Source organism: Enhydra lutris, unplaced genomic scaffold (assembly GCF_002288905.1).
Source record: "Enhydra lutris kenyoni isolate GAN:26980312 unplaced genomic scaffold, ASM228890v2 scaffoldscaffold10, whole genome shotgun sequence".
NCBI classification, from domain to species: domain Eukaryota; kingdom Metazoa; phylum Chordata; class Mammalia; order Carnivora; family Mustelidae; genus Enhydra; species Enhydra lutris.
The window spans coordinates 736,831-752,760 of NW_019154094.1; the positions used below are offsets into that span (position 1 = coordinate 736,831).

The 15,930-nt window shown below is 58.7% G+C and overlaps 1 protein-coding gene across 4 annotated transcripts in view; it reads right to left on the reverse strand.

The window, feature by feature from the left end:
• Window positions 1-14,788, reverse strand: part of LOC111144081 (widely interspaced zinc finger motifs) — a 25,510-nt gene extending 10,722 nt beyond the window's left edge. For all 4 annotated transcript variants that reach the window (XM_022498188.1, XM_022498186.1, XM_022498187.1 and 1 more), the window contains exons 1-5: window positions 14,736-14,788; window positions 13,069-13,332; window positions 8,019-8,091; window positions 4,259-6,396; window positions 2,738-3,061 (exon numbers count right to left, since the gene is read on the reverse strand). In XM_022498188.1, the coding sequence (XP_022353896.1) occupies window positions 2,738-3,061; window positions 4,259-6,396; window positions 8,019-8,091; window positions 13,069-13,273 (2,740 nt within the window). In that variant the 5' untranslated portion in view covers window positions 13,274-13,332; window positions 14,736-14,788. The remainder of the gene's footprint in view (window positions 1-2,737; window positions 3,062-4,258; window positions 6,397-8,018; window positions 8,092-13,068; window positions 13,333-14,735) is intronic.
• Window positions 14,789-15,930: the final 1,142 nt, after the last annotated feature.

A 15,930-nucleotide genomic window follows, 5' to 3' on the forward strand; every position in this document is an offset into this window, starting at 1 on the left:
CGGGGGGCTGGGCGGGGGCGCCCCAGTGGGCGCGCGCTCCCGGGCGCCCCCCGCGCGCGGCCCCGCCGCCGCCTTGCTCTCCGCTTTTGTCACTCGGCACTGGGCGGTGGAGGCGGCCATCTTGGCTCCGGCGCACGCGGGGCGGCCGCCCCAGGCGGGAGCAGCCGAGCACCGAGCGCCGCCGCCGAGCCCGTTCTGTTCCGCCCCGCCCCTCGGGGCGCGCCCAGGGCGGCCGGCCGAGCACCGAGCGCCGCGAGCGAGCGAAGCACTTGTCCCGGCCCGCAGGGCCGGGGCTTGGGGGTTGGGGCTGGAGCCTGAGGGAGCTGCCTGCACCCTAGCTCGCGAAAGCACGCACGCCGCTCTGAGCACGGCGGCCAACTACACTCCCACTCCTGGCCTGGACAGGACGGGACGCTCCCCGCCCCCCCGTCCCCGGCCCGAACACCCCTAAGGCTAAAATGGGAATCCTCCGACCGCACGCATTTGCCTTAACAGCATCCAGGCTTCTGGAGCCCTGAAGGGCGGAGCTAGGACGTGCTCCGGGATCCTGTTCCATTCCCTATCCTGGAATTCTCCCTTCCGTGTCGGAAATCCTGGAAGACACCAGATCCTAGCTATAAGGATCCCACATCATCCCGGTATCCAAATGTCCCCCAGCCCTCGCCGGCGCTGTCCTGCAAGCCTACGGAACTCCCCACACGACCGCCGGCACCCCATTTCAGGCACAATCTGCTTCTCCCCAGTACCAAACCGATTGCCCCCAGCTGTTCCTTGACAGCTGAGTGGGGCCAGAAACTGACCGTTGCCCCGCCCCCAACCGGGCACCCGCCCCCGACGACCCACTTAGTGATGTGGGAGATGCTTCTAAAAACAACGGTGCAGGGCGAGTGCCCAGACCTAGCCTTACTTTTGGACATCCTTCCCCAAGGCAAGGCTTCCAGGATCTTGGAACCACTCATTTAACGGCCCTCCGGCGCACCAGGTGTCAACTGAAAGCCTGATCAGAGCGCCCCCCACCTCCCTGTGGACAAGGCCAGGGCAGTACCAGACTGAATCCTGACACCCCAATGGCTTGGACGTCTGTCAGCGCTAAGGGCTGCCACACTGGTCTTCTGGTGGAAACAGGTTAACCGGAGCTCAACCTGACTGCTGGACACATGCTGCCGTCCCCCGGGGACCTGACCCAGTGCCAAGTAAGGAGTTTGAGCCTGACACTCAGGCCTCTACTAGAGTGACAAAAAAAGAAGAGGGCAAGGCTGTAGCTTACAAACTACGACCTGTGCCCCTAGCCGCCGTCAGAACCAGCTCCACTTCTCAGCCACCCCTGAGACACCACAAACCTAGCCAGGTATGTGAGCTGAATGCCCAGGCGACAGCCTTCCCAAGAGGCAAGAAACCTGAGGTCGTGTCCCTACTCTGCCTCTTTCCAAACTATGACTTCAGCCAGCCACTATGTCCTTTCTGTGACTTTGATAGTACCACTCTCCACTTTGCAGACCCTCAGGTGCCTTTCACTGGTAAGGGGGTTTGCCCATGGGTCCAGTGGAGTTCAGAGTACAGATCTAGATAAGACCCTGGAAGCTCCAGGTAGGAGAAACAGAAGGAAACCTCAGCCCCAAGCAGCCCCTGACACTTGCCCCTGTTCAGGAACTTCTCCATTCCCCAAAGCCCACCTACTCCTCACTGCCAAGTTCTTTGCTTTGAGAGTCAGTAAAGTGTCCTACAAAGTCAGGTTTTTCCAGACTGGGTACTTCACCTTCCCACTCCCTCAGTGGTGCTCAGTCCTAGGCTCCCTCACCAAAATATTACTTCTGGATTTCCCAAGCTGTCCTCCATGGAGAGACCACTGAACATTGTGTTCAGAAGTCTAGCTCTGCTGCTTTGTGGCTGTGTGGCAAAGCAGATGACCTACAGTTTCCTTATCCACAAAACAGGAACACAACAATCCTTAACCCCACAGAATGGTTTTGAGGCACGAATGAGATGAAGCCTTAGTATACAACAAGCACTCAGTTATGGGAGGGGTTATCAATGCTGCTGGACAAAGAGGCACCAATGAAAATCCAGAATGTAGACTCTAGCTCTGCAGTGCCTGATGAGTTACAACTAACCTCGTAACTAGCCACATTTCAAGCCATATTTCATCAGGCATTGGAGAGCTAGAGTCTACAGAACACACATCTAAAGAACCTTCCCATCTCAGAAAGTTCTAGCAGACAGCGCTGCTCCAAACAGATGATGTTTTTAAGAGCAAGACTGCTGGAGCCTGACCTGTCTGGGGTTTTGAATCACAATTCCACCCTTCTGGCTGTGTGTCCTTGGGCAAGTTAATTAATTTCGTTGTGTCTCAGTTTCCTCATCTGTAAAATGGGGGATAATAATAACACCTGCCTTGTAGCGTTGTTGTGAGGATGTAAATAAGTTTGTGTTTGTAAAGTGCTTAGAACATATTTGGCTCCTAGGAAGAGCTGAATAAGTGTGTGTTAAAATCACTGTCAGGCAGGGCAGGGATAAACTGGATCCAGAAGTAGCCCTGGCCCAGCCCCAGAGTAAAACAGAAATCACCTCCAAGTGGCAGGGCAGTTGTAAGGACAGTTGTCAGCATACTTTGTAAAGTGACTGGAAACACTACCAGGAAAGCAGAATGGCAACTCCTCCCCCTCCCCCGCACATCTCTCTGGGCCCCCAAGAAGGGTCAGGGCCCCAGTCCAATCCAATCTGCACCCTCTCCCCTTACCATCTCCGTAGGCTGGCCCAGGGTCCTCAGCCCAGGTGGGTGGAAAGGGCACTGCGAGAGGTAAGCGTGGCCGACGCGAGGTCAGGAAGCTGCTAGGCGACCCCCCAGGTTCGCAGCCCAGGGGACTGGGGGGCCGCTCAGCAGCGGAGGTGGCCAGCAGCTCTTGCAAGATATTGATGGGTGACACGGTGAGCTCCCAGTTAGTGATGCCGAAGTCTCGCAGGTGGGCTCGGGCGTGGCTGGAGAGACCGGCCCGCGTGTCGAAGCCAGCCCCACAGAAGTCACAACGCATCAGGCTGAAGGTGCCTGGGTCAAAGTTAGCCACTGTGGAGGGAGAGAGGACATGGACTACCTGGAGGAGTGACTCTCTTGCCCCAGCCCTCCCCATTCCCGGGGCTGCTCCCCACCCCCCAAGATCACACAGCCTCCCTTTCCCTTTGCCATTCACCCTCCTGCCTGCATCAGCTCCCATGTGCTCATGTGTCCACCAGTCCTCCCACTCCAAGAAGCCTTCTCTGCCTGACCTTCCAGGTTTCCCCTCACATGGTTCTTAGCATCAGGGACTCCTCCCTCAGAAACCCTTCTCCGGTTGTGGATTTACAATCCTTTGGCTGAGTGGTCAATTAATATCCTTTTCGTGTCTAGAGCGCAGGCCTCTATTTTTTGCTCACTATCACTCTGGTGCTGTCAATTAAGTCTTTGTTGAACGAAGAAATGGGCAAACGGATAGGATGCTGTTCTGTGGGAGCCCGGTTGGATGTCCCCAGGTGGAGTCAGGGACCTCCTCTTGGCTGACCCCAGCCCCTGGCTTCCGCCATCACAGCCCTGGTAACTCACCATTGTAAGTGCCTGGTTTTGCGGCTGTCTGCCCCTTGCCCCTTACCCCCTGAGCACGCACATGCGCGTGCGCCTACACATACACACACACGCGCGAGCGCACACACACACACACTCTCTTAAACACCATACCAGCCCCTTCCCCAAGTGGGATCTATGTCTGCCAGCGTCAGAACCACCCAGGGCACTTGTGTTGGAGACAGACCTCCAGAATCAGAACCCTGGTGCCTGGGAATCTGCATACCTCACAGGCTGCCCCGGGGGTTCTGAAGCTGGTCAGGGTCCCACACTCCTATTACTGGGCCATGAACTCCAGGAGAGCAGGGACTGCTGTTTTGTTCTCTGCTGTGTCCCCAAGTGCCCAGAACAGAGGGGGTCTCTCTCAATAAATATTTGTCGAATGAAGACATCAGTGACATTCCCTGCCTGGGGCTGCCTCCTCTGCCCACACTCGTTCCTTCAGCTGCCGGAAGGGACAGGGCACTGGGGCATCTCCACACCTCCACTGATGAGGTGGCCTCTGCCGCGGCTCCCAGTCTTCCAGGAAGGGGAGGCCCTGACTTCCCCCTGCTTGGCACTATGGGAGCATTTAGAGTGAGGGTTGCTTGGTTCAGAACTCAGCTGCCCGGCTGTGCGTCTCTTGGGCCTCGGAGGGAGGTGGGTGCCGGAGCGAAGCCGCCCTACCTTTTTTCTTCTTCTTCTGGAAGGAGAACCTGCGCTCAATGGCCTTCACCTCCTCAGCAGAGATGAAGTGCCGCACATTGTAGCTGACGCCCACACGGTTCAGGTGGCCCCGGACATGGTTGGCCAAGCCGATGCCGTTGTGGAAGCGATCGGGGCAGTAGGGGCACTTGCGCTCCTCGTGCTTCAGTGCCACCTCCGGGTCCCCGTCCAGAAGCGCATCCAGCCCCAGTGGGCCGTCCAGTGGCGCATCGAGGAGTAAGAAGTCCAGGGGGTGGGCGCCCGCCAGCCCCAGCTCCTCGGGCTGCAGCCTTGGGGGCACCCTCGTTGCTGCAGCCAAGACCTGTGGCCCTAGCTTTGCCACCAGCACAAGCGGCACCATCCCTAGGAGCTGCTGCTGCTGTGCCCGTGAGGCTTCAGCTGCCCTCAGAGCTTTCCGGAAAGTCCGCTTCAGGTCCAGGGCCAGCTGTGGGATGAGGCCGGGTGTAGCTAGGGGTGGAAAAACCCCATTTTCGGGGGAAAAGTCCATTTCTGAGGCCAGCGGTATGTCTTCTTCCTCCTCTTCACTCCAAGGGTGTCTGTGGCTCCCCAGCTGGCCTGGGAGCCCCTGGGGGTGGATCATGGCCTTGTTTCTACTGGGCTGTAAGGAGTAGGGGGCAGATGCTAGAGGTGAGGGAAAGGCTGGCCTTCCCAGGGGCCTCTGGTCTGAGCTGTGCAGAAGTGACTTTGACAGTGGGAAATCCCTCATGCCCAGCTGCTGGCAGCCTGGGCCAAAGGCCAGGCTGGGGTCATATCCAGCAGGGTTCTCCTGCCATGTGGGGGCCAAGAGCGGTTCAGCTTTGCCAAAGTAGTCCTCAGCAGCATCAGGGAAGCGGGCATATGCATCCTGGCTGGTGCCTGGCTGGCTGGCAGGGTCCTCCTCGAAAGCCTCTGCATCCTCCTCCCAGTGGGGGTGGGCATGCGCAAGCCTCACGTGCTCCCTGAGCAGGCTCTCGCTGGGCGCGGGGAAGCCGCAGAACACGCAGCCCCTGAGCCCCGAGGAGGCTCGGTAGGGTCGGTAGGTGAAGGTGGTGGCCTCAGGGCCTGGGCTGCCAGCCCCACTGCCGCCCCCGAAGGGCTCCCTGGCAGGCTGGCCTGGAAGCTCGCGCACGTGCAGTTTGGCATGTTGCACAAAGGCCTTGGAGGAATTGGTGCCAAAGATGCACTTGGGGCACTGCAGCCGGGCCTCCCGGCCTTCATCGCCTGGGACCTGCTTCAGTTTCTGGATCTCTTCGATGATCTTCTCCCGGGAGGCCTGGTGCAGCTGCCGGTGCTGCTCTAGGGCCCCGGGGTCGGCAAAGGCCCAGCCGCACTCTCCACAGGCCAGTGGGGCCAAGTCGGCAGGGGGTTCCTGGCCCGGGGCTCGGCGATGCTGGCTCATGTGCTCCAGGAGGTGCTCCTTCTGCTTGAAGTAGATGCTGCACTCGATACAGGGGAACACGGCCGGCTCCTCATCCTCATCCTCATCCGGGCTGGCCACCCCCTTGGCCACCTCCTCCAGCAGCTCACACAGGTAGGGCCCCGTCCGGATTGGGGGCAGCAACGGCTGCAGCCGCTCCACGGATGCCTCTGCATTCACTGTCCAGGTCTGTGTGGCCACCTCTGAGGCCGACCTGGGCAGGCCCCACTCAGACGGCTGAGCCAGCCCTTCGAGGTCTGCCAGGGGCTCTCTCGTGTCCACCACCGTCACATCCAACGTCTTAGTAGCATCTTCTACCGGCACGAGCACTGTTCTGAAGGAGGTGAGGGGCAGGGGCTGGGGCGGCAGGTCCAGGTGCAGCCCCCCATCCTGGGGTGGGGCCTGCTCATCAGTGTCTCGGAGCCAGTCGAACCTGGGGTGGCCCCGGGGGGCCTTCTCCAAGAGCTTCGCTTCCCCCTGATGGTGCAAGAACCTTCTAGATCCCTCAAGCTCAATGTGGGGCTTCACAGTTCTCACAATGACCGAGTCCTCGAACCTCCGCTCAGGTGGGATGCCCTCCCTGGTTTCCTGGGCCAGGGGGTGCTCCCAGGTCCCCTGGCCATCAGGGGGGCCAGGGAAGTGGCCCAGGAGGTGGGGTGGTGGGGAGCCCGGCTGGAAGTCCAGGCTGCCTCCATCCCAGCAACTGCAAGGAAGTGCCAATGGGGACAGGTTAGCCACAGGCCTCAGTTTCCCTTCCCTGGGCAGGGGAGGGGGTCCTCATAGGCAGTCCAAGACAAGCCCCAGAGACCCAACCTGAGGGCAACCTCAGAGGGGCCGGGAGTGTGGAGGTGAGGGTGGGGAGGTAGGGGGAGTGGATGTGGCTCTTCCAGAACTGTTGGGCCAAAAAACACATTCAGCTCCCAGGATGCACCTGTCCATGTAGCCCAGCCACACTGCATTGTGGGAGAGTGTGCAGGGTGTACCAGGGGTCACACCAGGGTCACAAGGCATGTCCTCAAGCCTGGCGGCACAGTCAACTCTCATGTGTCCCCCAGGAGGGCCCGAGGCTCTGATCTGTGCCCCCAGCTGCATAAGACCAAGAGATTTTCCCCAAATTGGGGTGAATTCGTTCATTTAGTCTCACTTTCCAGCAAATTTCGTGCAACTCTGTGGCATCAACAACTCAGGGGAATGCCTTTCCCCAGCAGCTCCCCTCTTAGAAGGGCAGAGTCAGGAGTGGTTGAAGGACCCTGCTCAGCCTCTGGCCCCGAGGACCCTGACCTCCTCTGGGGCAAAGGGGGAGGCGAAGCAACCTCACTGAGCCTCAGTTTTCCAATCCTAAAAAGGGGAACAAGTCCCCCAAACCAGGAGCCTCTGTGTCCTTTGCAACATCTAAGGAACTTTCTCATATCCACAGTCAAAGAAAAGTTCACATGAGGTGTGTGCTCAGTCAAATGGTCACAACTACAACACTTCAAATGGGGACCTCGACCATGACCCCGGGAAGTGTAGGGAGAGGAGAACAAAACTCTGTGCTTTGGGAATGCTTCACTTCACCAGATGCCTGGTTCCTGGTAAGCCCACAATCAATGTAGGTTCCTGGTAAATCTCCCTTCATTTTTAGGATCCCGCCTCCAAGAGGGGCTATCGATCACACCTGCCCAACAGGTACAGAAATGGGTTCCACCAAGAAGAAGAGCAGAAATCACAGGGTCACCTCTCTCAGCCCCATTGGTGCCATGTGATGCCAACAGGACCACCTACCCTCCAGGGCCATGGCAAAGATTCAGTGGGGTAACCCTCTGCCAAGTGGCTTACAGCAGGTGCTCAACAAATGGGAGCTCTCATTAACACACTGCAATGCTTACTACTTAAGAGCACCCACCAAGACTTAAAGGGTCACTGCTGTCACAATTGCTGTGAGTTCCTGCTCCTGTCCAACCTCCCTGGGGTCCTCAAGGCCAGTTTGTGAGATGCGCCTTAAGGACTCTATTTTACAGATGGGGAAACTGAGGCTTAGAGAGGCCTGGCATCATTGTAAGGGTCACCTGGCAGAGACAGGACTCCAAGGGTCTAACCTTCAGGCTCCTGTCCCTCTGGCCCTGCTCCTGGCAGGGATAATGAGAGTTGACTGTCTGTGTTCATCCCAGTCTTCCCCACCCCCTGCACATGCCCAGGGGCTTGCCTGCTGGGAGCCACCTCCTCCTGCCTGGCCTCCTGATTCCCTCCTTTCCCCTTCTCACTCCCCGGGGGCTTCCTTTGGGCCTAGGCGCATCCTGCTTGCCCCCCTGCCCTCCCTGAGGTCAGGGCCAGCGTGGCACTCACCAGCTGCTGATCCGATGGGTGGCGGAGGTGGCACGGGGGAGGGCTTCGCTGAGGCCGGGATGGGGCTGCCCATCTGCAACAGAGAGGGGAGACCCTGAGGGGCTGGGGTCCCCCTGGCCGGGGTCCTTCACAACACCCCAGCTCCGGGAGCCCTGCCGGGCACCTCGGAAGGGCCTAGCCGGCTCCCTACCCCTCTCTGAGAGGCCTTTGGCCTCTGCACTCCTGAGTCTTGAAAGGGGTCTCTTTGGAGGAGTCTCCTGGGGAACCCTGGGGCCTTTCTGCCTTCAACCCTCCTCTCTTTGCCCCCACCCAGCAGCCAATGTGATTTTTAAAAATCACACCCTGGTAAAAACTCACTTGACTTCTCATAATACCTCTGATAAAAGCCACAGTCTCAGCCACTAGCTACAAAGCCCTGTGGGGTGGGACATCTGCAGGTCTCTCCAGCCTCATTCTCTCTCTTTACCCTTCACTCACTCACTTTGTCCTGACTCTTCTTGAGGCCTCAAGCCCACCCAACTCTTTCTGGCCCCGGGGCCTCTGCATTGGCTATTCCTTCCATCTGGGGAGTCCTTCCCTGGGCACTGACCAGAGGGAGCCCCTGTGACTTCCTCCCTGGTCACCTATTTCATTTCTTTATTTACACTCTCCATAATCGCCCGGTTCCTCTTGTGGAGACTGCCTGCATCCCTGCTGAAGGCAGGGACCTTTTCAGCCTCATTCACTAGGATCCCAGTGCTTGGCCCACAGCAGGTGCTCAATGAATACTTGCCAGATGATGAGTGAAGAGCTCTAAGTCTGAACTGCAGAGGGCCTGTCCCTGCCTCCCAGGCCCCCTTCCAGGCCTAAGTCCTAGAATCAAATCCCCTCCTGGGACCTCTCACACAGATAGAGCCAACTCTCCATTATCCGCCTGTGGAGCCAACGCCTGGAACGACCACAGGAATCCTGGCCTGTGCCTCCTCTGCCCGCCACACTCGCCTGACATGGGTGAACGTGCCAGCTGGGGTGCAGGCCAACTGCCTGGGCCAAAGTTAACACACGGGGGGGACTTGCGCCCCGTCCAGAGCCTGACAGATGCAATGGCTGGATTAGCTTCAACTGGATGATGGTCCAGAAAGAGGGCTAGGGCCAGGGCTAGTTCTTTTTCCGATTCCCCGTGGTTCAACTTGCCCAGGAAACTGAGAGCTGACTGTCAGGAGCCAAAGCATCAGAAGTGCCATTCAGGGGGTTTTGGGGGATCAGAAAGTCATGGTCACAGGCTGAGGGTCTTTCTACAGAGCCTGAGAGAAGCTCTGTGACTGTCCCATGGCCTCTGGAAGGTGAGGGTGGCAATGGGGGTCCATACTTTGCACTGGCTACAGCTGTCTCGTGGCCGCAGCACTACGGCACATGGGGCCGGATGATTTTCTGTACACTATGGATGCTGCACAGCCTCCCCGGCCCCTCCCCACGAGATGCTGGAAGCACCCCCAGCCCCTGGTCCTGCAGTCATGACAACCCAAAGTGTCTATAGATGTGGCCAAAGTGTCCCTTGCAGGCAGAATGACCCCCATTTGAGGCCCACTGGAGTCGACTGATGGGGAGCAGGGTCAGGCCGGAGGGATTCTCAAATGCAAGGGTGAGCATCAGGGCGGGAGGTTGAGGCGGATGGTGGAGAAGGTGTGAGGGCTGGGAAAGCAAGGCCTGGACCAGCCAGGGGAGAGAGACCCCCCAAAATGGGGTCTCTTGAAAACATAAGATCATAAATGTGAGCTACTAAGGGGAGGGCAAGTCATTCAGTGGCAGCAAGCCCCTGCACAGCCTAAAGGTGTAGTCTGAGGGTGCGGGCATCCTGCTTCTGAGATTCTGGGACCCCAGCTGCCGAGATTCTGGGCGTCCCAGATTCGTTGATTCTGCGACTGGCGTTGTCTAAGGATTCCACGAGCCAGGGGGCTGTGTTGGCCTCTTTGAGCAGCTCCAGCGAGGCTCCTATTTTTAGTGGCAGCATTTTGAAGGAAGCAGGCCAAGCAGGGCCCTGTGTCCAAGACACCTGGGGGCTGGGGGCTTGCCCAGGGGCTTCCAGGGCTGGCGGGGATCCAGAAGTCCCTGTAGGTCAGACGAGGTGCCTGGATACAGCCCTTGGCAGTGGCCGTGCCAAAGGGCTCTCATGGACTCCTGCTATCTGTGGGTCCCCGAGAGGGTTTGAAAATGAGAGAGGGAAAATGAGAAGGGCATCCACGAGCGGCTTGAACCCTAAGCCAGGCAGCTTGGCAGCGTGGCCAAGAATCTAGACTTTGGAGGCAGACAGATCCAAGTTCAAGGCCCAGCAGTGACTGAAGGGCATGCCTTTCCCACCTCTTTCCTCCTCTGTATAAAGGAAACAGCTACCACCCATCTTGCAGGGCCAGCGACGGATGCCAAGGAGATCATACAGTACATGCTCCATCCAGAGACGCGGCGGTGGGGGGGAGAAAGGGCCATGAGGGTGCCCGGGAACAGGGGTCGGGGCTAGCTCAGAGACGTCCCAGGTTGGAAGCTGGAGGCTGGACTGAGAGCCTCAGGTCTGCTCACTCCATGCTCTAATGTGCTCCCCAGCCTGGGGCCCCACGCGAGGCCAGAGATAATGTGTTGTTCGTCCCCTGGCCCCCTGGTCTCAATGCCAGACACGCACCAGACTCCTATCAATCCATGTGGACCGTCTCAGCCCCCCAAGCCTTGGCTGCACCCAGGAGGCCAAAGAGAGAGGTGCCAAATGTCAGGCAGGGGCTGTAAAGAGGCTGTGGGGGCTCCAAGCCAATAGCCATAGTGTAGGACAGAGAAGGCAGTGGAAGCATCCATGTCCAGACGGAGAAGTTTGGAAGTACCCTTGGGGGTCTCCGAGGGCAGGGTCGGAGTGAGGGAGGGCCCAGGCTTTGGGGTGGAACAGCAGCCCCAGAGGCTGTTCCTATATATAGGCATCACAAGACTTCTGGAGCAGGTGTCCAAGCCAGGAAGGGGAGTCGAGCAGATCAACAGGGGCAGCAGGGGAGGCAGTGTACCCCAAGTTTAGGCCCTCCTCTAACCTCCAGGCTGTGACCCCACCCTGGTCAAGTCACCCCTGTCCCATGGCCCCATTTGCTCAAAGACATCATTAAGGGTGGGACTGGCCCCTTTTGGCAGCCACATTCCCCTCTTCCCCAAGTACATGTGCTGGAGCCTGGTTGATTCCCTAGAGCAAGTGAAGACGCATCTACCTACCTACCTACTTACCTTCCCCCTCCCTTGCCAGACTCAGGGCTTCTGCCTGGTAGAGAAGAAGTGACCAATTCCTCACAATAAGACCCAGAGAGGACTCTGGAAACCCAGACCCTGCTTCCTGGGCTCTCATAAAATCAAGGTCTCAGGCCTGCCAGGGCTGGCCAGCGGCATAACCTGGAACACAGTCCTGCTGATCTCTAGGCTTTGGTTGCTAATGGTTTGGAGGAGGGGGTTGCTAAATTTCCCTGAGCCCTGATACTCTCACCCTCAGCAGCCTCACCCTGTGTAACACATTTGGGTGTTATCTATCACCTCCCTGCCATTGCTTATGTGAAGCCTGATGCCTAGACTCCCCTGCCCTCTTTGTCTGACTCACTGTTCCTCATCCAGGACTCCAGATGGCCGCTAGGCTGGGGCTGGCTGGGCTTTCCCCACTGCAGCCCCAGCGACTATGTCTTAACACCTGGTGGCTGGTTTGTCTCCCCGGCACCAGATGGCAGGGTCCATGAGGGTGAGGATGGAGTGTGTGTGTGGTCCCAAGAAGGTGCTCTGAAAATATCTGAACATCATGCGTGTTGTTAGGGGTGAGTTGAGGCAGGTCGAGGATGACTTGACCCAGGGTAGTGGTTCAAGACGAGGGCTATCATAACAGGTTAGTGCCAGCTGTGGGACCGTGGGCAACTTACTTAACCCCTCAGGGCCTGAATTTTCCCATCTCTAGCATGAGATGGTTAAAGCTGAAGCTACCCCACAAGGAAATTTTAAGAATGACATGAGATGATCACGTAGAGGGCTTGGCACGTAGGAAACTCCTGAGGAGGTACATGGAAGTTCCTGGAAACCAAGGCCTGTAGGGCAGGCCAGGCAGATGAAGGGAGACACCTGGTGCATCAGCCTGCATTGCCCTCACCACTCTGCTGCTCCTGCCTGGTCCTTGAACACACCAGGCTCCTCCTCACCACAGGACCTTTGCTCCTGTTGTTCCCACCACCTGGCTTGTCTTTCCCAGCATTCATTCAATGCTCCACTCAAATTCCACCCACTCAGGGAGGTTTCCCAGGTCCTCCGGGCATGATCCTGGCACTCCATTTAATACCTTTATGGCACCTGTCACTACCCGACCTTACGTTATTTATGTCGCTGCTTGCTGCCTGTCCTACTATAATGTCGGGTCTCTCTGGGAAGGGAGTTTTGCCTCTTTTGTTTATGGCTGTATCCCCAGCACCTAGAACACAGCCTGACACATAGTAATTGTTGAGTATTTAATGAATGAATAACAAGTCTTGAGGTGGGAACAGTGTGAGATCCCCTTTTGCTGAGTAAACCAAGGCACAAAGGGGTAGCTGGGGTCCCTGACTAGCCAGTCTCTCCCCGGCCACTAGAGGGCACATGCTGTTTTGGCCCATGGCTCAGGAGCAGGACTCACCAACACAGTGTGCCGCAGGAGGGAGCTGGGATCAACCCCCGGGGTATGGGGTATGCCTGGGGAACAAGCGGGCACTCAGGGCAGGATGCTCTGGGTGCTAAGCTGGGCACCTGGACCCAATTAGTGTGCTCAAAGGAGGGAACCAGGCAGATCCAAGTTCAAATCCCAGCTCCTAGCCACCCACTGTGGTGGGGGGGGGGCAGCATTCATCAGGTCATTGGCTCCCAGGGCCTCTGTTTTCACAACCGTAAAATGGGAAAATAAGAAAAGTACAAAGAGAAGGCTCTGGACGCAAGTAGAATCCGAATCCCACCTCAACCCCTGCTGGGCTGGGTGACCTAGCCCTTTCTGAACCTCAGGGCCAGGCTCGATGCTCCCCCAGGGCCACAGGGCCCATTCTCTTACCAGAAATGCCACCTCTGCCATCCAGAATGTCTCGGGGTCCCTCCTTGGTGACAGGCAGGTAATGGGTAGACCGGAAGATGCCACCTTCCCCTTCCGCAGCCTCGGCCCCACCTTCAATGTCTTCCCTCGGTGCTGGGCCAGGCAGTCTCTCAGGGCCACGAGGACGATCTGGCGCGGCCAGGCCACCTGCCAGGGGCCCATCCATGGATGCTCTCTGCCTGGCTCCACTCAGTTGCTGGGCGGGCTCAGCAAGGCATTGTAGGTCTGGGGGCAGAGAGACAGGTGCTTAGGGGAGGTGGGAAAGGGATGCTGCCTCAGTTTCTCCTTCCTTGAAGCCCCAGTCCTCACCCATGCTGCTCAATGCCTCAGTTTACCTCCAAGCCCAGGAGAGCTAAGTAAATGGTGCTGAGGCTTTATCCATATGCATTGTATGGACGGCCATACAATGGGCTCTGTCCTCTGGTATGCCCCAGTCTCCCCACAGGTAACTCCTCTTTACATAGCCCTTGTACTGTACTGCCTCAGCTTACCCCATTTTTACACATGCAAACTCATGCACCTTGTTTTCTCCGAGCATTAATCGTATCACTTCTCCCAGGTGCCTCCCTTCATTCACACGCTGCTGCACTTTTCCCAGTTGTGCCCTCCCTTCCATGCACATGCATCTCCTGTGCCCATGCCTCAGCACGAATCCCAGCCACTTCTGCACTCTGATCCTATTCACTATCCCAAGTGCTCCCATTATTACCTCTGCACTTTTCCCACACTCCAACCCCCATCCCCTCAGGACCTTAGGGTTCTCATTAACCCTTTCACCCTCACACACAGCCTCAAGTGACCCCAGCATTAACCCCTCCCCTTCTCCCCAACATCAACCCTCATGCATACCCAGCCTGGGCTCTTCCATCCCACCCTCCCAAGATTTCTCTAGTCTGCGGACAAAAACGACGGATGGGCTCCTGGTCCAGAAATGAGGACCCTGGGGAAGCCGTGTGTGTGTGGGGGGTGGGTGCTGTCCTCTCCACCTATAAATACCTTCAAGGTAACGGCAGAAAGTGAAGGGCAGGAATGAGGCGCCCTCCCCAGGGAGATGGTGGGGAGGCCGGGCCCAGGCAACCGGGGCGGGGCCCGGGCTCCAGGCCTGGCTGCAGGCGCTGCCCTCGGGGGCCTGGGGGCTCCCAAGGGGCCAGTCCGTGGCCTGGCAGTCGTGGCGGGGGTCCCTGCCCAGGCCCAGAGGAAGCACCTGCGGGTGCCCACCGGGTGGGCACTGCCCGCGGGGAACAGGCGGGACCGCAACTTCGGAGCACTTTGGCAGCGTGGGAAGGGGCCTCCCGCCTGGACGCCCCCCGGGGGTCGCAGGGATGGGGGCGGCGCCGCGCCAGCGCACCCCTCGTTGGGCCAGGGTCCGGGAGACGCTCCCTCCGCCCGTGCACTTCGGGGCGGGAGACCCCGTGGGACGCGCGGAGGTGGGGGGGACACCTGCCCCAAGACCCCCACTCCTCCCCACCACCGGAACGGCCCCGCCCCCGACAAGGCCCCGCCCCTGCAGGCCCCGCCCCCGCCCCCCGCCCCGGGGGGTCCCGCCTGGCCCGGCCCGGCCCCGGCCTCCCCCTCCCCGAGCCGGCTCCGCCCCGCCCGCGGGCTCCCCAGGCCGGGCCGGGCCTCACCGGGGAGGCGGTGCCGCCGGCCAGGCCCCGGGGTTCGAAGCTCCCCTCCTCGGTGCGGCCGTCGCTGCCGCTACCGCCGCTGCCGCTCCCGGTGCCGGTGCCGCGGCCTCCGCAGCCGCCGCCGCCTCCACCGCTCGGGGGACATTGTCCCTTTAAATCGCTCCCCCCGCCGCCCCGCCCCCCCCCCCCCCCGCCGCCCAGAGGGGGGCGGTCAGCGGGCGCGCCGCCATGTTGGGAGTGGCCAGGCGGGTCACCCTTAAAGGGGCCGCGCGGTGTAAGAGTCCAGGTAGAGGGTCTGTTTCCATGACAACACACTTGTCCCCCTGCCCCCAATAGCTCCTCATCACCCTACTGGTTCTTCCAATGCTAGGCCTGCTAATAGCACCAGAAAGGGGGGGGGGGCAGAGAAGTTTCCCCGTGGGTCATTTATAGGTCATTGAAAACTTCACCCAGCCAATCCTTATCCTTCAGTCCCCTGCCCCCAATCACCAACTTTCAATCACGAGTCTTCTCCCTCCTTTACCATTATCCACACTGGACTTCAGCACCTCCATGACCCTAGAGCTGCCCTAGGTCCCCAACGCTAAGCCCCCCTTCTCCACGCAACCCAAAGGATCACAGCCTCCAGAACTACCCCATCATGAATACATAACAGGTCTGCCGCCTTCTTCCATCCACCACCCACCGGTATGTCCAACCACCCATTCATCTCCCTACCCATTCATCTATCTAGTCAATCAACTATCCACCCATCCATGCAAACACCCATTCAAACGACCCATCCACTTCCCACTACCCACTCATCCGTCCACCACCACCACTCAACCAACATCTGGTCCTGTCAGCCAGTTAGCCACCCACCCAAATTCCCAGCCACTCGTCTGAATACCCACTCAACCCAGCCATCCACATCCCATCTACCTGCCCGTCCACCCACCACCCAAGTAAATACTTACATATCCAAACAACCAAGCAAGCATCCACCCATCCCTACACACATGCTTCCACCTGGCCACTCAGACTTCCATCCTTCGATTGCACATTTACTTGTCTCCACTAGAGTGTAAGCTCCATGAGGAAAGAAGTTCTGTCTGCCCAGCTCCTTACTGTTTCCCCACTGCCTAGGTCAAGAGTCTCAGGAAATCCCAACAAATATTCATACAATGTCTATAACCACCTACTCAACTAACTCAAG